The sequence below is a fragment of the Giraffa tippelskirchi genome, chromosome 1, assembly GCF_054371585.1.
Source record: "Giraffa tippelskirchi isolate mGirTip1 chromosome 1, T2T-mGirTip1v1.2.pri, whole genome shotgun sequence".
Classification (NCBI taxonomy): Eukaryota; Metazoa; Chordata; class Mammalia; order Artiodactyla; family Giraffidae; genus Giraffa; species Giraffa tippelskirchi.
Window position 1 is genome coordinate 219,700,759 of NC_137275.1, and position 19,811 is coordinate 219,720,569.

General features: G+C 48.2%; 1 protein-coding gene across 3 annotated transcripts in view; it reads left to right on the plus strand.

Annotated features, from left to right (window-relative positions):
• The window catches only part of PAPPA (pappalysin 1), a 557,592-nt gene that overhangs the window by 451,427 nt on the left and 86,354 nt on the right, over positions 1-19,811 (plus strand). For all 3 annotated transcript variants that reach the window (XM_081575791.1, XM_081575790.1, XM_081575782.1), the window contains one exon: positions 741-934. In XM_081575791.1, coding sequence (XP_081431917.1) covers positions 741-934 — 194 coding nt within the window. The remainder of the gene's footprint in view (positions 1-740; positions 935-19,811) is intronic.

A 19,811-nucleotide genomic window follows, 5' to 3' on the forward strand; every position in this document is an offset into this window, starting at 1 on the left:
TACAGTTAAATAGTCAAAATAGTCAGTTCAAGACTATGAAGTGCTGCGGTGGCAGATAATGTACCTAGAATTTGTACAGTGAAAGCCTGAGTTTAAAATCAGGATCCAGCATGAACACTTTTCATGACCTTGGGCAAGTTATTTAAGACATGAAGGATTTCAGTTTCCTAATCTAGAAGACTAAAATAATAATTTAAAGAATATCTTTCTCATAGGGTTACTGTGGGGCTTACAAGGGGTATGACGGTGGAAGTGTTTGTTAATGTGTGTGTTATGTAGTAAAAATCACATAATACAAGATCTACCCTCTTAAATTTTTACGTGTACATACAGTTTTTTTTTTTCTATCTATAGTTACAATGTTGTACCTCAGATCGCTAGAACTTATTCATCTTGAGTAACAAAGCTTTATACTGTTTGAACAGTGGGTTTGTAATCTCAGCCCCCTCCTTCCAGCCCTGGCAGTCACTATTCTAGTCTCTCCTTCTATGAGTTTGTTTTATATATAAGTGGAATCATACGTTATTTGTCCTTCATGTAATGTCCTCCAGGTTCACCAGTGTTGCCTCATATGGCAAGATCTCCATTTTAAAGCCTGAATAATAGTCAATGGTGACTATCAGTGATGGGCTTGACTGTGCTGACGATTCTGTTTATCTGATTCCATTACTGTGGATGGCAGCCAGGGCCAGAGAACAAACAATGATCTGTTCTGGCCCTTCTATGTCTGTCTCCTGCAGATGAACCCAGCCGGTGCTATTTCCATGATGGTGATGGGGTGTGTGAGGAGTTTGAACAAAAAACCAGCATCAAGGACTGTGGTGTCTACACGCCCCAGGGCTTCCTGGATCAGTGGGCATCCAATGCTACAGTGTCCCACCAAGACCATCAGTGCCCAGGCTGGGTCATCATCGGCCAGCCAGCAGCGTCCCAGGTAAGCTCCCAGCCATGCATGACATTTTCCTGCAGACATTCTAAATCACTGCTCTGCCCCTCAAGGTCGTCTATCACAAAGGCGGTGTCGCTGCACATGGCCACTTGACCATACCTCTGTTGTTGTGCAGTGACTAAGTCGTGTCTAACTCTTTGCAACCCCATGGACTACGGCACTCCAGGCTTCCCTGAGTCACTATCTCCCACAGTTTGTTCGAATTCATACCCATTGAGTCGGTGATACCATCCAACCATCTCATCCTCTGTTGCCTTCTTCTCCTTTTGCCTTCAATCTTTCCCAGCATCAGGGTCTTTTCCAATGAGTTGGCTCACTGCATCAGGTGGCCAAAGTATTGGAGCTTCAGCATCAGTCCTTCCAATGAATATTCAGGGTTGATTTCCTTTAGGAGTGACTGATTTGATCTGGAAAGCTCTGACAAACCTAGACAGCATACAGTATTCTCTAGGTCCATCCATGTTGCTGCAAATAGCCAAATGTAATTCTGAGGTCTCATGAGACTTGTTTGTCAGCAATTGGACGTGGAATTTTTAAGGGCAAGAAACATTAGCACCATAGGGGTAATGACTGTTCTGTGTCTCCTACTAGGAGACTCTTCTTCTGAGACTCCCGTTTCCCGGAGAAAGCACTCCGTTTTGCATATACCACTGGCATTCAATGGCATAAGAACAAATTCTCAGGGAGAGTCTCACTTTCGACAGGGGAGGGTGTCAAGTCGTGTACTTCTCTAGCATGCTCTCATGAACACGTGGTATCTCCATCATGAATGCGCTGTGTGGCTTTGGGCTAGTCTTCCCACCTCTCCGGGCCCCATTTTCCCCATCTTTAAGTTAGAGAGTAGTTGAGCTGGATGATCTCCAAGGACCTTCCCAACACTCAAAAGCTGTGACTCATTCCTCATTCCCGAATGCACTATTTATGTCCCAGGGTTCTTCCCCAAGGGACTGTCAGCTTAGTTGAGGGAGCGAGAGCGTGGGGGCCACCAGGGCTTCTGTGATTCTAGGGATGGCCCTGCTGTCCCCAGAGTCCCCTCTCCAATTACCCTGCTCAGCGAGCACCTGCCTTCTTCCGAGACTCCCGTTTCCCAGAGACATGCCAGCGCTTCCTACCGCCCAGCTCCATGGCCGTTGCAGAGGACGGCCTCCTACCTGGCCTTGCAGAAGAGCCGTTATTTCTCCCTATTCCTCTCTAACATTGCTTCCCTGACTCATGGTCGGTGGAGGGGTGAGGCGAGGGTGGAGGGGGCTGGTTTCTAGAGGAAAGAGACATGGGACCTTCTTCTGGGGCCCAGGGAAAATCACTGGAAGAGGTACAGAGGAATCTAACCTCACTTATAGTGTTTATTCGATCATTTGTTCACTTATCTGATTGTGTTTACCTGCATCAGATTCTTTATGTGTTCGTTTGTTTCTGACTGTTCCTGAGGAGGATGGAAAGAAATGTAAGCAAGGTATTCCCCAATGTTTGTCGTGTGTAGTGCTAGCTGGCTGCATGAATGAACGAACGAACGAACGAATGAATGACTGCTTGCCTATGCTCATTCTGCCCCATGCCACCTCTGTACTTGCTGAGTTCATTTTGGGTGACACGCATGCTCTGAACTCTAATTATCTGTTTCCATGTCTGGCTCCCCCCCTTAGGCTGCTAATTCTGTGAAGAGTTTTAAGGTTTTATTTACTTTGTTCCCCATCTTCAAGCACAGATTTAGGTAAGACCAGGAGTTCAAGCGATGTGTGTTTAATTAATTGTAGATAAACACACAGGTTGCTACCTTTCTCATAAGGAAGTCCTGCTTTAGGAACAACAGGGCTAGCCAGTGATAAAGCCAGGCATTCCAGATTCAACACTGCCATCCAGTTCCTAGAAATGTTTTAAAAACATCATTCAAACAAGGGTATTATTAACGCACTCAGAATCTTACATGACCAAGTGTTGAGGTAACAGCTGTGTTTAAAAACCACCAAAGGTTATTGCTACTAATGTGAGAAAAGGAGAGAAAGAATTTTCCAGTCTTAGCATTTGAAAAGAGACTTCGCCCAGGCAATTATTCCAGTCTGGGAAGGAGGGGGCTGTCAGGAATCATGGGTGATTATCTCTTCCTAAACAACAATCCAATTTTAAAAAATCATTATAAATACTAGCTCTTCGATCTACAAAGAGGAGATGAGGAAACAAAATCATCCTATTGAATTATTCATTGTAACCAATTTTATTTTAATGAAATCGACTAGGTTCCATTACTCTGGGCTTGGACATAATCTTTGTTACAAGGAGACTTCAGCTGTAACTAAATTTGCCATAATGAGATCAGCTCACTGGAGAATACAGGGTCAGGGGTGGGGAGGTATGTGCTGTCAGGGTGCAGGGCCAGACAGGGGACGTGGGGGCCGGCAGAACAAAAGTCCCCCCAATTCCCTGTCTCAAAGCGAGTGTCTGGAAGCCATTCCCACACCAACCCCATCGTGCACAGGCCAACATGTGCGCACACACACAGACACTACCCGTACAGCCTGCATGACTGAGTCAAGCCTCTTCCTGGAGTGTAGACATAGCTCCCTTCTGACAGCAGAGAAGAGGAGGAAGTGTAACCATGGCCTTCATCACCCTGCGTGGTGACTAGAGGAGGCTGGTGGTTAATTTTCACCCTGTCAGGGTCTCCAGTGAAGAGGTTGATGGCCTGAGAGAGGGAGCTTCTTAGATGCAGGGTGAGCACCTTCCCTTAACCCAATTATACATTCCTCCTCCCTCTCTCTCTGTCTCTCACACACACACAGACAGGCCCACACACACGAGCATCCTCCAGGAACAGGCCTTGCAGATGCAAGAGCCCAAGTCCATGCAGCGATCCCAAAGCACAGGGAAGAGAGTGGGGAGGGAGCCAGTGGCTGTCGAGGTCCACCAGCCACGGAGCTGGGCCCTCACACGTGCTCCATAACCAACCCCCTCGCCATTCTTCAAGGGAAGAATTACTACTTACCTTGGAGAAACTGAGACGTGGACTGGTTTCCCCAAGGTCACACAGCCCATAGTGGGAAATTTAGGATGGAAAGATTCTCCTGGAAGGCAACAGTGGGAGTGTGGGAATGTGTGGTCTTATTCAGGAGCTGGGAGTAGCCAGGTTCCTGAAAAACATCACTGTGAATCAGGTGGAAAGAGCCATGGATGATAGATGTTTGTGTTGGTGGTACCATGCACACTCCATGAGGTGCTTGAGGAGGAACTAAAGAGCCCCTTGATGAGGGTGAAAGAGGAGAGTGAAAAAGCTGGCTTAAAACTCAACATTCAAAAAGCTAAGATCATAGCATCCTATCTCATTAATTCATGGCAGATGGAAGGGGGAAAAGTAGAAGCAGTGACCGATTTTATTTTCTTGGGCTCAAAAATCACTGAGGACGGTGACTTCAGCCATGAAGTAAAAGATGCATGCTCCTTGGAAGGAAAGCTATGACAAACCTAGACAGCATATTAAAAAGCAGACATCACTTTGCCGACAAAGGTCCGTCTAGTCAAAGCTATGGTTTTTCCAGTAGTTTTGTACATATGTGAGAGTTGGACCATCAAGAAGGCTAAGCACCTAAGAATTGATGTTTTCAAACTATGGTGTTGGAGAAGACTCTTGAGAGTCCCTTTGACCAGTCAATCCTGAAGGAAATCAACCCTGAATATTCATTGGAAGGACTGATGCTGAAGCTGAAGCTCCAATACTTAGGTCACCTGTGTGAAGAGCTGACTCATTGGAAAAGACCTTGACGCTGGGAAAGATTGAGGGCAGGAGGAGAAGTGGGGGATAGAGGATGAGATGGTTGGATGGCATCAACAACTCAATGGACATGAGTTTCAGTAAACTCCAGGAGTTTGTAAAGGACAGGGAAGCCTGATATGCTGCAGTCCATGGGGTCACAGAGTCGGACACAACTTAGCTGCTGAACACCAGCAGCAAAAATCTCCCAGGCACTGCCCACAGCTTGAGTTCAGGCTGCTCCCACTCTGTCTAGGCGTCCCTGTTGCTGGTACCCTGGTGTTCACTGGGACACTCTATCCACTTGGAGAGTGATGAAATGACCACAGTCACGTCCATTTCCTCTTTATAAGTCAGTTTTGTTCTAGTCTCTGTATTTCCCCTGATGCTGCAAAAATGATAAATGCAGGTGTTTATTGGAGTTATGTGCCTGGCTCTGTGCTGGAGCCCGTGGAAGAAACCAAAGAAGGAGACCCAACCTTGACCATGTGAGTGTGCAGGACCATAATGTGAGGATGCACTTGAGAGGAGTAGCCCTGTCAGAGTCAGCAGGCAGGCTGTCACTGTGGTGAGACACCGCCCTCTCTGTGCTAGATGAGTCTAGAAAATGATTAAAATTTTCATTTCCATTTTTGCATGAACCCTCCACTTCTCAAAGTCCCTGGTTTCGCTTGTCCATCCCCCTCAAACAAGATGCCCAAATTTGGTTAGAGCTAAGCTCCTCCGCCCCAAACATCCAGTCTTATATCCAAATGTTATCAGAAGCATCAAAACTCCCTGGCTGTGCACATCGGGCTGAACATCCTATAATAAGAGACATTCTTGGGATGTTTTGGCCGTGCACCTTCCCGGCCCTGCTGGAATTCAAGAGGTCCCTGAGACAGAACAAAAATGGAATAAATTGAAAGTACAGAGTTATCTCTCTTCTGGGAAACTCAGCACAGTTTGGTTTAAGTGTTTGCGAAGATCCCGTCTTGTTCTCATTTGGTCTCCAGGTCTCACATTTCTCCGGTGCTTTACACCACAAGCTGCCAAAGTGAGATGCAGAGATTCCTTCATCCTGCCCTCCCCCCACCCCCCGCTGCATTTCTACCCAAGTCAGGTCCCTCCTGTCCAAACAGTCCCCTCCCTCCTCCCGCACAGGAGGTGGTGGAGATGCAAAGGCTATCAGAATGCACAGTGCTTTCCCAGGGATTATGGACCTGCAGTCCACTAACCAATTTATTTGGTTGCTCCTTTGAGGGTAACATTTAAACTAAGCATTTCCAGGGCTGTAGTTTCAGAGCCAAAGTAAAGACAACCTTTCTTAGAACGAGCGCTATCCGCAATGAGATGGAGTGCTTGTGATGCAGTAAGCTGCCATCACAAGGCACTCGGGCTGAGCTGGTGGTCACGCAGGAAGATCTGGGCATCTTGCCTTCCTTTGTGACTGATTCTGACTTTGCATCGGCTGACCCATGATTAGACATATCGGTCCTTTGCCACCTCACTGAGAATTGCTATTACCTGTTCCTTGGCATATCCATAACATGGTGTGCTTCTATTAAAATACAAATCATAATTTGTCTTGATGGATTTGTTGATTTATGCATTTGACTAAGCGGACATATGAAGGAATCCTACCCTGAGGAATGTAAGCAGGTAGAAAACATAGACATCAGTGGGGTCAAATGGAAATTGTGCAGAGGTGGCCCTGCCCTCATAGCTTTTTTTTTCATTGGGGAACTTTGAGCCAGTTATTCCTCCAGGAACCTCAGTTTTCTTTTCTGGAAAGAGAGAATCGTGGCATCTCTTTGGTGGGGATTAAGGAATAAATGCAGAGAAAAAGTTTAGCGCTGTTTCTCATGGTGGTGGTTTTGTTCGTTTCCCGTGTATCGGGTAGTGCCCATGTTAATTCCCTCTTCGGTTTGCGTCAGGCCTCCTCTCTGCACCCTCATTCCAGTGAGCCACAGAGCACAGAAGCTCAGCCAGCGTTTGGTTGGGTGAATAAGCACAGTTGCATCAACAAATGCTTCCTGCACCCTCAGGACTAGAGCAGGCACTTTGCGAAACTCCAGAGAAGCGCTGGTGCTTTCGTAGCCCTCACAGTGCTCACTATTCCATGGGAGGGGTGTGTCCAGCTAGAAATAGCAGCCAAGACCCAAGAGTGTGAGATTCAGAGGGAGTTTCCCTGAGGAAGAAACCGCACTGCTATCAGCTTACTCAGCCAACAGGGAGGAGAGCCAGCATGTAGGGATGGAAAAGTCCTTTGCCCACTTTCAGAAGGTCCTGGACAAATTATAAAAATAATATTTTCCAAGTTCAGCTAGGCTCCGCATCAAATTCGTTGATCCAACTTAAGCTACTGCAAAAGTAGGAATTGCTGCTCTCTTCTGACAGATTGGGACAGCAAGGCTCTGGGAGCTGAGGGACTAACCAGTTTGGGGGGCGCACCCTTCTAAGAGACAGTGGCAGAACCGGGATTCAGGTCGCAGGGTTCGTCACAGGAGCCCAGTGCAGGACAAGTCAGCTCATGCCTGCTTCCGTGGCTGACACAGGAGAGCAAGCGAGGAAGCTTGCCGTTTGCATGTTTTCTTGCTTAGTGTGCATTGAAGGAACTTGAGGAAAGTGGGAACCCCCTCTCCAGGACCCCCAATATGGCCCCACTGTTTCTGCCATGCCACCAACATCTCTACCTACGGACAGTCGTTCTTTCAGGTTACGTGTTACCCTTTCCAGAAAGTCACTTAAAACACGTTCATGAAAATATGGGAGAAGCTCAGGAAATGTTTCAAGTTGCTGAACCCTGAGTGTAAAAAAAAAAAAAAGTTTTTTTTTTTTTTTTTTTAGATTTTTGGTTCTATGGCTAATTATTAATGGGTTATGGGAGAGAACATGGAGGAAAACACCAACAGGACAATTGTAGGTGGAAGGGGAAACTTCGCTCTGTTTGCAGATTTGTCACAAAACCATGTGCTCTACCCAGGAAACCTTGAGATGTTTGTAAGGGAATCGCAAGAGGTGTGCATTCCTTGATGCCACCAAGTCTTAGGCCCAGAATGCAGGGACCATTTATCTGTGTCTCCTGCATCTTTGTGTCCGGAGGAAGGGAGCAGAAATCCACTGGGTTCTCTGGACATAAGGACAAGAGATCTTTCAGGGTAGGACGTGCTGGGGCCGGGGAGTTGAGGGGAGAGTGGGGGGGATGTTTGCTCTGGGTGTCACTGAGCTGTGAGTGGAAGGATAATCTGGGGTAGTAGAGGGGTGTTGAAAGTAAGATCATGTCAGAGAGACAGAGAGACAGGGTAACAGGCATCTAACAAAAGGTCAATAAGAAATTCAGGGGGGAAAAAAATGAGATCCAGGGGATGTCAAGAGAGATGGGCTATGAAAATGATGTGGGGACCTCCTTCAGATGCTTGAAATTTAGACTTCACTATTTATTTATTGGCTGCACGAGGTCTCAGTTGTGGCACCCAGGATCTTGGGTCATTGGGACATGCAGAATCTTTAGTTGTGGCGCACAGACCCTTAGTGGCATGGAGGATCTAGCTCCCTGATCGGGGATTGAACTCAGGCCCCCTGCACTGGGAGCGTAGAGTCTTAACCACCGGACAAGGGAAGTCCCTACACTTTATTCCAAGTGTGATGAGGAGCTACTCTGAGGTTCTGAGCTGGGGGCCAACAGGTCAGATGCTTATTTGAGGATGAAGACTGACCTCTAGGAGCACCTCCTTAAACAGGGGTTTGAGGCACATTATGAAACTCAGAAGTTTTGCTTCTCATCTCAGAATGAAGAGCTGCCTTCAGTGCGTGCAGGAGGGGGATGCTCTTGCCTGTGCCACGCTTTGTTCTACTTCTTTCTTTTCCTGCACCAGCTACTGGTATTGCATTGAAACAGCCCCATGTGGACATTTTGCATGGATGAGCCGTTCTCTGCTGATGCTCATATTGGCAAAGGGCTGGGGGGCAATTGTGGGCTCAGTACCCAGTACTGAGGTCCCTGCTGAGACATGTCCCTTCACCGGAGTGTTCAGATCTTCTCGTTGGTGAAATGGGACAGCATCTGCTGGTGGGGGGGGAAGTGGGAGGCCAAGGGGATGTGCCAAAATGTCAGAGAAGATTCCAAGCAGTTTTCCCAAGTACCCAAGGGATCTGCTTTCTTCTGGTGGTTTCTGAATAATTTTTCAAGAGCACATGTGTGAGTCATCTAAGGAGACAGAACAGCTAGTCCCATGGTCTGTTACAGTCTGTCCCATTAGTGTGGGGCATCCAAAAATCCCTCCAGAAGACTAAACCCAGTTCCTGCATCAGAAGGGACCCCCTTGCCCTGGTGGCTATAACATCCTGGACTTGACATGGAAACGTGGGCTAGGTGGCGGGGGCGGGGGGGGACTTTAAATCTACCAAATTTTTCATGACCTCAGCAAAGGTCTCCACAAGACTCTCCTCCACCCCTCTTCTTTGCTCTCTTCTTAAGTTGTTCACTGTTTCAAGCTTTATTCAAACCTATGAAATGCTATACACTATGATTGTGCCTCCCCAACTTTGGGTGATGAGAGTTTTATAGAAAAAAATGAGATTTAGGATCAGCTCAACCTGGCTTCTGATTCTAGAGTCATCACTTACCAGCTCTGTCACTTTGGGCAAGCCAGTTCTCCTTGCCTCTACCCAATCTCTTGTCTATAAAACAGAAGTGACAGCATTTGTATGGCAGGTGCTTGTCAAGGATGAGACAGTTGATCCACAAATGTAGTTTTCCTTCTGATAGCAACTAAAAACTTTTAAAGAAGTGCTTCTTTCTGTCTGTGGAGTTTTAGTAATTGAGGGATCCAATGAGGAAATATTGAGTCTGTGTTGTCATTTTTTTTTTTTAATAAATTTATTTATTTTAGTTGGGGGCTAATTACTTTACAATATTGTAATAGTTTTTGCCATACATTGACATGAATCAGCCATGGGTTTACATGTGTTCCCCTTCCTGGACCCCCCACCCACCTCCCTCCCCATCCCATCCCTCTGGGTCATCCCATTGCCCCAGCCCTGAGCCCTTGTCTCATGCATCGAACATGGAATGGTGTTCTGTTTCACATATGATAATATACATGTTTCAATGCTATTCTCCCAGAACGTCCCACCCTCACCTTCTCCCTCAGAGTCCATAAAATTGTTCTATGCATCTGTGTCTCTTATTCTGTCTCGCATATAGGGTTATCGTTACCCTATAAAGGAACACTCTTTAGGACTATAGAAATCTAAGCAGAGAGAGACTTTGAGAGTCTCTTGGTCTTATTTCACTTAAGATTCGGCTGTGATGAAATAACTTTCCTAAACCCCTCAATCCCTATCTGTTAGAAAGCAATTCTGATATTTGGATTCAAAACCCACTGTAGTCTTTATTGTGAGCCTACTATGTTGCCATTCAGTTCAGTCTCTCAGTCATGTCCAACTCTTTGTGACCTCATGGACTGCAGCACATGAGGCTTCCCTGTCCATCACCAACCCCTGGAGCTTGCTCAAACTCATGTCCATGAAGTCGGTGATGCCATCCAACCATCTCACCCTCTGCCGTCTCCTTCTCTGGCCTTCAATCTTTCACTATGTCTAGAACATCCTTTTCAGCAAGGAGTCGAGGCTGAGACAAAGAGTTCAACCTCAACTTGAGGGTAGCCTCAAGTCATCTGTAGTGTTCTTGGAGGACAGGGAACACTGAAACAGGTACTTCTAAGAAGGAAAGAAAAACTTGGGCAAACCACTGTGGTATGCAGGCACGTGGAGTTATTCTTAGAGACATATGCATTGACGGCGAAGGGTGTGCTGGCCTGTGCAGCAGACATGCACGGGTTACCAGGAAGGTGCTTCGTGGAGCAGAGAAGGCTCTCGCTTGCCAGTCGACTCCTGTCTTACAGCCCAAGAACAAGCCAGGCTTTGTGGTTTGGGGCGGCTTCCACTGGCTCTCTGCAGAGAGCAGACACGGCCGTGCCAGTTCACACCCCAGCCCCTCCTGCAAGATCCCTAGGCCTTTGTGTTTCTTGCATCTCTCAGCCCACCCCTCTCCCATCTTGCTGTCTGTATTATCCACATCGTCCCTCCCTCCTCATCCCTTCAGGACCAGACCCCTTCCCTCCTTCCTTGCCATCCACTCAGGCTCCCTCAAGACCCATCTGCATCCTTGTCTTTCATTTTCTCTTCTTTTTGTTTTTTTAAGTTATTGTTGTTCTTATAAGTGGGGGCACGGGTGTTTAGCCGGCATGGTCTTTGCTGTATAATTTAGTTTCATGTCCTGTACCCAAGAAACATGTCAAATATGTAAACAGCATTCGCTCTCCGAGACCGTAATACGCTTAGGAAGCAGCAGCCAGTCGAGCTTGCTGAGCCCGCGGCTTCGGCGATATTGGATTCTGTCCCCGAAACCACATGCTCATTTCTCCAAGTCTGGAAGTAAACTTTCTCAAGCCAGGCCCAAAGGACGGGGGTCTGAGGAGAGATGGATGTTGGTTGTACACAGCATTTTGCTTCTGGGGTGTGTGTCTGTGTGTGTTCATTTGGTTGTTTTGCAACCCCCCTGCCTCCCACTCTCTATCCCAACATCCTTACTCTTAAAAATTAACCTAAGCAGTCTATGGAAGCTACATGCTCAATTTCTCAGTTGTGTCTGACTCTTTGCGACCCTGTGGACTGTAGGCTCCACCAGGCTCCTCTGTCCATGGAATTTCCCAGGCAAGAATCCTGGAGTGAATTAATGGGTTGCCATTTCCTTCTCCAGAGGATCTTCCCAAAGCAGGGATCGAATGTATGTCTCTTGTGTCTCCTGCACTGGCAGGAGGATTCTTTACCACTGTGCCATCTGGGAAGCCTGTTATCTGTAGAATCAGACCAAAAAGAGCTTTCTACCCTCTTCACCACCCCAGACACAGATTTTTTTAAAACTCAGCTAATTCTTTGGTCAGATCCACGTGCCAGGATATATTTGTAGCGTGTTCATTTTTCAGGGAGAAATGGACTCAGAGAGGCACGTGACAGGTACTCATGCTGAGGGTCAAGCTTCTGTGCCAAGGTGGTCCAACAAAGTCTTCCCCAGGGGGCTTCTGCCCACCCTAAGACCTTTCCCAAACTGGACCCATACATCCAGCTGGTGGAAGGGGATGCTTGCCTGAAGGCTGTATTTGTCTACATCTTGGGAAAGAGACATGAGTTTGAGAGAGATCTGGCCTGCTGGCAGGATACTCCTCTCAGTAATGGTGGCTACTGCCAGGGTGATGCCCAGGTCTGCAACACAGCTCCCTGGGGCAAGGGGTCTGGGAAGAGAAAAGTACTGCAGAACCATGCAGGAAGGAGATAAACTGACCCGCACTGGGGAGCTGAGGTCAGTTTATGTGCCAGAGAGGGTAGAAGTGGGTCAGTGTAGAGAGCCAGCCTCCAGATCCATTCTCTGATAGGACTTCCGGTGACAGTGGAAGTGTTCTATCCTGGCACTGCTGCCCCTCGCCACCTATTGTATCAAATCCTGGAGATGTGGCTCAGGGAACTAAGGAATTGAACTTCTAACGAATTTAAAATTAAATAGCCACAAGCAGACACTGAGCCACCCTATTGGAGCCATTCTAGTCTATTACATCCCAGTGCTGCCGCCTATAGTGAGACCCAGGGTGAGCATTGTCTGTCTCTGCCTCAGTCTCCTCATCTGTAAAATAGGGAGATGAACTGGCAATTACGAGTATTCTAGAAAACGGCACACGAAGAGCATATGGAACATGGCTTGGCAGGTAATAGCTGCTGTCTACACGGATTCACTTTGGTTATGGGATTAAATCCTTATAATCTAGTGAACTGTGTTCCCATTTCACAGATGGGGAAGCAAAAAAACGCTTCCTCCAAGTGGTGGGGCAGGAGTGAAGCCAGTGCTTTCAGGCCCCACAGCCCATGTGCTTTCCAGTAGACACACTACTTCTCCCAGGGACTTTTTTTTTTTTTTTTTTGGGTAACACTTTTTTTGTTCCCAAAGTGAAATATGACATACTTATCTTTTTGTGATACATCATCTTAAATCATTAAGTCTGCACGTATCTTTATTGGAGGATTTTTCCTTTTGTAGTACATTTTCCATCGTTGACAATAAATATCGGTCTCAGGGATCTCTTGCTCGTGAAGGGTCTATATTGTTCCCCACGGCGTATAAAATCCCAGAGTCTTAGCAGGTAAGGCCTTCCCCAGTCTGTTTCCCTCAGCTTTTCCTCACAGCCTGTTGTCTAACAGATTTATTAGACGTGAACCTTCCAGACAGAATAGACCCATCTGCAATCCCCAGACAGACCTTGGATTTTGTGTTTCTTCTACATGGAAACACCATCCTTCATTCATCCACCTTTGAAAAAAAATCCATTTCTTTGTGACTGTGCTGGGTCTTCATTGCTCCGCACAGGCTTTCTCTAGTTGTGGTGAGCAGGGGCCAGTCCTCACTGTGGTGCCCAGGCTTCCCACTGTAGTGTCTGCGCTCGTCACGGAACGTGGGCTCTAGAGGGTGTGGGCTTCAGTACTTGCACCGTGCAGGCTCAGTACTTACAGCACCCCAACCCTGGAGCATGGGCCTCAGTAGCTGTGGCTCGCAACTGTGATTCATAGGCACAGCTGCTCCGTGGCAGGTGAGATCTTCCCAGCCCAGGGATGGAACCTGTGTCTCCTGCATGGGCAGGCAGATTCTTAACCACTGGAGCACCAGGGAAATCCTCTCATTTAAAGCTTACCTATCTTTCAAGGTCTGCTTCAACCAGCTCCTCTTTCATATGGCCTCTTTTGACCATCCCAGCCTATCTGGAGTCCTCACTCTCTGATACCACATAGCACTTCTGGAATCATCTGTGGCCCAGCATAAGTGGCCTTTTATCAGTACTTTGTATCTGCCCGTGTCTATGACTTTCCATACCACGTGTCCCATGACCTGCCAAGTATCTGGGCTCCATCTTACACCTTGAGGTATGCCAGGTCTAGAACAGAGTCTGCTACCTGGAAAGCACTGAGGTTCACAGTGTTATGACACATTTACAGCCGCCAACCCCTCTAAGAAATAAAGACTAACTTTCACTGGTTACAGAGGACTAAGCTGAGACTCACAATGGTTACTTGATAATAAAAATGAGGGGACAGATGCACAGGAATGACTAAATAATAATAAATGAATGTGATACCGAGGACATAATAGTAATAACAATAGCTGATGATGGTAACAACATAAATGGCCTGGCTCTCTGCATGATTACTCCATGTCAGGACCTCTACCCAGAGTTTCGCTCTGTTTTCAGCACATTTATACCCGCCAGCCCCTCTGGGAAGTAGGGACTAACTTTCACTGGTTTACAAAGGACTAAGTTGCGACTCACAAAGGTTAAGTATTAATAACTTACCTAAGCTTCTACAACCAGCCTAGGAGTGAGGCAGGGAAATCTAGAATTCATACCCAGGACTGTCTTCTTCTAGAACCAGGAGGAAAGAAGTGGGAAGGGACAACGGGGGGCAATGTTAAGCGTCTTTCTGGCTTGCAGGGCTGTGTGCCGACACGTGCATGTGCAAGGGATCTTTGATCCCTGGAACAACCCTCCAAAGTAGATCTTGTCATTTGATTTTTCAGTGGAGGAACTGAAGCGTCTTAGAGCATTCAGTCATGATGTCAATCAATTCTGGCCCACCTCTTTCTGATGTGTGTGACTTCCACTGCTCATGGAAAGTTCAGGCAAGCGGCAGGTATAGGATTGTGAGAAGGTCATATTGTGGATCCCAGATCATGCTGGAATGGTTCCCATGGACCGTGTCTCAGAACAGCTGCTTCAACACCCTGCTTTTTTGCAGATGTGTGCTGCCTCGTCCAAGGGCCCCCTGGGGGAGAGCACCACTGCAGATGGCCTCTGTCCCTCAGAGGGCTCTGCGGCTGGGGTGGTGGACATGAAAGTCAGCAGCGTCCATTGGACATTTGATGGGCAAAGCCCCCAATTTGCATGCCACTGTCCCTCCTGCTGAAATCTGGAGAGGAAGGCCAGAGAGAGATGCCACCCTCATCCTTCAGAATGTGAGCCGTTATTTGAGCTGGAAGGTCAGCAGGCTGCTGATAAAAGCATATGCCAGCCCTGTCCTCGGGTCCTTGCGTGCATCAGAGCATGGCATCCTTCAGAGCCTCTTCCTTGGAGAAATCAAACTGGAGCAGCCCTGCCAAGTGGACTGCTGCTCTTCAAAAGCAAAGAGGAGAGGCACTCACTCGGCAGTTTCCAGCACTTTCTCCCAGGGTGGTCGGAGGCGATCAGAAAACCCTGAGGTCTGTGGCGAAGGGCAGAACCCAAGACAGGGTGCTCTGCGTGATTGCCTGGGCACTGACTAGGGCTCCCTGCGGGCAGTGTGACTTGTCCTTCCTCCTGGGCACAGCTTGGGACACATACGTCTTTATTAGGAAAGTAGGAGAAGATGAAGAGGGGGAAGGGAGAAAGCAACACAGACACAGCCTGGAAACTCCTAGTTTTATGAACTTGAGAAAGTCTTGTTCTTTTAATGCACAGCTGTTTTTAAGTGAAAAATCACTCCCTTGACCTTTCTCGAATAGGCCAGTGTGGTCAAGACTGCCATTAAGCACTGCTCAACTATGCCTAACCAAGGGTTTCAGGGACCAGGCAGCAGGTTTGGACACAGTCACCATTTCCTTGATTAACCCGTGCACATCTCAGGGATCCCAGAGCAGGCAAAGGAGCAGCCTGGAGGCTTCCTCAGACAGCCTGTGTGAGTCCGAGGAGCTCTGAGCTGTGCTGGAGATTTCCACCTTCGGCGCTTTGCTCCTCAGTCGGTGGCGCCTCTCAGTTCCACTCCCGAGCCTGCAGACACGGCCTTCGAGAGTAAAGCTCACTGGATCTACATTCTTAGTCTCTGGTGTCTGGTTTTCTGGCACAGGCATTTGGGGGCACTGGATTTAGAGCAGACAGCATTGCTTGGCCCTGTTAGTAGAGTTTCAGTATCCTGGTATTCTGGGCTAGAACTGGAAGTGTTTCCATACTCAAAGTCCTGTTTTAAAACTGACAGTGCCCTCAAACTCTGAAATACATGTCGGGTTCATATTGCTTCAGGATTCATATTGGAGGCTGGCAGTGCCTCCGAATTTTCATCTCATGCTGCCAGTATTGCTGGGTTTCGATCCAGATTTGAGTGTACCTTCTAGTTGAAGATAACAGCACCCTCTTGGTCTCTTCCAGAGTCTAGGCTGCTTTTATATCCTGACCTAGAATTCATGAAATGTCATTCATTGCTTTCAGTACAATTTTTTTTTTAAGAGATTTGGAAACATATAAAGTTAGCAATGTGATTTTTTAAAAATACTAATGTCCTCAGAATTGTGTTTGCAGCAAAATTCTACATCTCGAAATTTATCCTTCATGCTTCTGCTATTGACATCATCTGGGAAACTAGGTTTGTCATGGCTCAGCTGTGGCCCAGTTTTTCTCCTTCTGTTGCCTTTTTTTTCTCCAGCCCTTGCTCTCCAGCCTCTTGATATTAAGATTCATCATTTCAGGCCCGGCTCTCGGGCATGGATCATCTGGGAACTTCTTTTTCCAAGTTCCTCTCAGCCTGCACAAACCTTGAGCAAAGAGCCCACCACATTGTTGGATGGGTGCTTGCTGGCATCATCGTTTACCCTCCAAACCCCCTCCACCTGGGTCTAGGAGCTCTTTCAGGGAAGGGATTTTATCTTTATGGTCTTTTTCCCCCTTCTCTGGGTTCCATTTTCCTTAGACATCATAAGATAAAGATCCTGACTCATGATAAGTGTCATATCAGTGTCATATGAATGAGAGCATGAATGAATGAATGAGAGAGAAATATAAGAAGTATGAGAGCTTTGGCCAGAGCAGAATTTAAGTGATCCAAAAGAAAACAGATCTCTGGGAGCCCCCCCAAGCCCCCATCCCTCACCCCTAAAGAATTTTAAGGAGGTCCCGCAACCCACTCTTCTAACCCTGTCAGCATCTTAACTGCCAGAAGAGACACATGTACCATGAAGTCACCCACGGACCATCTGGCTGGGGATCCCGTGTCCCTCCCGGGCTTCGGGAGATTACGTAAACTGGACAGCAGCCTCCAGATGTTAGCACTTTCTGCTCATTTTTTTTTCCCCTCCCTTTTCAACAACAATAATAATAATTAAAACAAACATGGGCTTCATCCCCTACCCGCACCCCTGAAATTACAAACAGGTGGGTCCAGATGCCCTTCCCATCCCAAAGCCTAGTCTCTGAGCTGAGTCCCAAGCCTCGGGGAGGCCTGTGCTGCCCCAAGCCAGCCAGCCAGCAGCTGCCCTGTGGCTCCGGCCCCAGGCCCCAGAGCGGGCCCATGGCCATGTCATGAGAAGGGCCTCTGCTGGACTTTCCCTCTCTCTGGCTCCCACCCCCGAAGCCTTGGCCTCCAACTTAAATGGATGTATTTTGGAGGACTAGGTGGCTTAAGAGATTAGTAATGAGATCCCAAGTCTTTCAGTGCTGGGTCAGGAGTTCAGAGGCAGGCCTGGGTGACTGGTGAATGGCGTAATTACGGAGCCAGGAGTGGGCCTGTGGAGGGCCCCCATGAAATGAGCCCGGCCCGGCCTTTAAAGGGACGAGTTGTCAGCTGCACAAAAGCCGACCGCCACATCCGACACTAATCACTCTCCCTTGTTAGAGGATTTACTAGCTGGAGGAGCCCGAGCCCCCTGCTCAGCGCCTCCTCGAAACGGGTGTGTGGGTTCCAGTGCTGAGCACGCCCGAGGTCCGGCTCTGCTGTCCAGGAGATGGGAGATGGTGCTGACCCCGAGGGTCAGCGTGGTGAGAACCCACATGTCGTACAAAGTCAATGGCTGACTTGTGTCCTTTTGTTAACTGGCACTCCCCCTGCCATGGTGATTATTTCTTCCTCTCCCTTGGCCTCAGTTTTCCCACCTGAAAATGGGTAATAGGACACCCTTTCACAGTGACACGAGGGTGGAGCTGATGGCAGTGAAAGCAGGTGGGTGCTCGCCATCACTGCTGTCATCGTCGCCTTTCTGCAGATCGCCATTTACCCTAGGTGGGTCTCGGTTTCCTCATCTGTACCAAAGGAGGCAGACTTGCAGTACCACCAGCGGGAATCAGACCGGACTTCACAGTCCTGATGGATGTGGCTTAGGGATGCCATTGGTCCCCTTTGAAACCCAGGCTCCCTACCTGAGAGCAGGTGAGGATGGCAATTCCTGCCTTACACAGGAAGGAGAGGATCTGTGCTTGGGACACAGTCGCTGGTTTAGGTGTTGGCAAAGAAAGTGTGTTTTGTCTTTGCCATTGATCATGGACACCTTCTGAGGCCCCTTGCATGAACACTTTTCCCTTAGAAGAAGGTTGGGGCACCCAATTTCTGTCCCTTAGAAGTCCTGAGTGTCTGTCTGTAAAATTAAGCCATTGAGTGAGAAGTTCCCAAGGATCAATTCTATGACTCTCAGCCATTTCTTTTCTAAGAAAGTTGGTTTCCTCACCTGTAAAAATGTCTGGATGCTGTGTGACAGTGGTGTTTTAAGTGACATCTTTGCACTTTTCCCCTTGAGAGCCTAGGTGTCTTTTCCAGGACCATTTGATCAGGTCAGGGGCTTGTGCCCCAAACCATAGGATTCCAGACACGTGTGGGAGGTGTGGGCCAGGAGGATATTAGACCCCTAAGGAGTGTGAAATGCCTAATGTGTTAGGGACAGACTCTGGGGGGCAAGGTACTAGTCACCCTGGAGCTGAGCCCCAAGGCTGGAGGGCATCTGACGCCAGGTTAGCTTATCTGCGAGTGTCTCCTGGGTGGGGAGGCCCTGAGGTCTGCTGAGAGGAGGAGGTAACTCTACACCCCGGACACCCGCCCTATACACAGGAAATGCTGCTTTGCTTGATTGACAAATAATAGATCCTGAAATTGAAAGAAAGGCAATCCAGCCCTCCCCCTCCCCTTTCTGTCTTTTTAACGCAGGTTTCAAAGGGGACACCATTCTGAGGGCCGGGGGGGTGGAAAGTGAGCGTTGTTTCAATGGTCAGGAAAGAAAGCCTGGCTCTTTTCCCCCTTTCTGTCTCTCGGTGTCTGTCTGTCTCTCTCTCACTAGTCGTAGTAGTAGTTTAGTTGCTCAGTCGTGTCCGACTCTTTGAGACCGCATGGGCTCTTTCACTAGTAAGCGTGTAAAATGGAGATTGGAGGAGGAAATTGAAAATGTGTTAACGGAAGTTGGATGAGGGGATTGAAAGTGTCTATGTGTGTGTGTGTGTGTGTGTGTATCGTGTAATGTTAACCTCAGTTATGAATACCTTTTAAGATATTTTGTGCATTATATTTAGAGGGTCAGTTTGGAGCAAGGAGCACAGGAAGGCGATCAGGAGGGGCAGAGCAGTGAGTAGGGAACAGGACCAAGACGGGAGAGGACCACAGTGTTTCACAGCCAGTGAAAGAGGCCCTGAGCCAGGGTCGGAACATTTGGTGTCCATGTCGCCCTCGTGGAGACCAGGCATGTGGAGCTCATGTTAGACGCCTGATACATGGTAAAGGATCAATAACATCCCTGTGATTGGTGTCAGTTCATTCTTTATTCAACTAGATATTTGCTTAGTGTTTACTTTAGGCTTTCCTCTGGTAGTTCAGTTGATAAAGGACCTGCCTGCAATGCAGGAGACCCAGGTTCAATTCCTGAGGAGGGACGATCCCCTGGAGAAGAGCATGGCCACCCACTCCAGGATCCTTGCCTGGAAAATCCCACGGACAGTGGAGCCTGGCGGGCTACAGTCCATGGGGTCGCAAGAGTCGGATACATCTTAGCGACTAAACCACCTGCACTTAGTATTAAAGAGGTGGCAAGTAAGGCCTCGTGCTTGCTCTCAGTGAGCGAACAGCCAAGTTCAGGGGCTGCAGATAGGCCCACCCCCTGGGCCCCAGTCCTGAGCCAGGGTGAGTGTGTAGTCAGGGAAGCAGCAGGCCCGGGGTAATGATGTCTGTCCTGGGCAGAAGGTGGGGGAACGGCCACCCTGACACCACATGTGGGCCTCGACCGCTCTGCTGGGCTCAAGGGCCGTTGCGCTTCCGTGAGGTGTCAGCCTCAGTTTCTCACAGGGTGGTTTTAGGGAGTAGGTGAAGTAGTGGGAT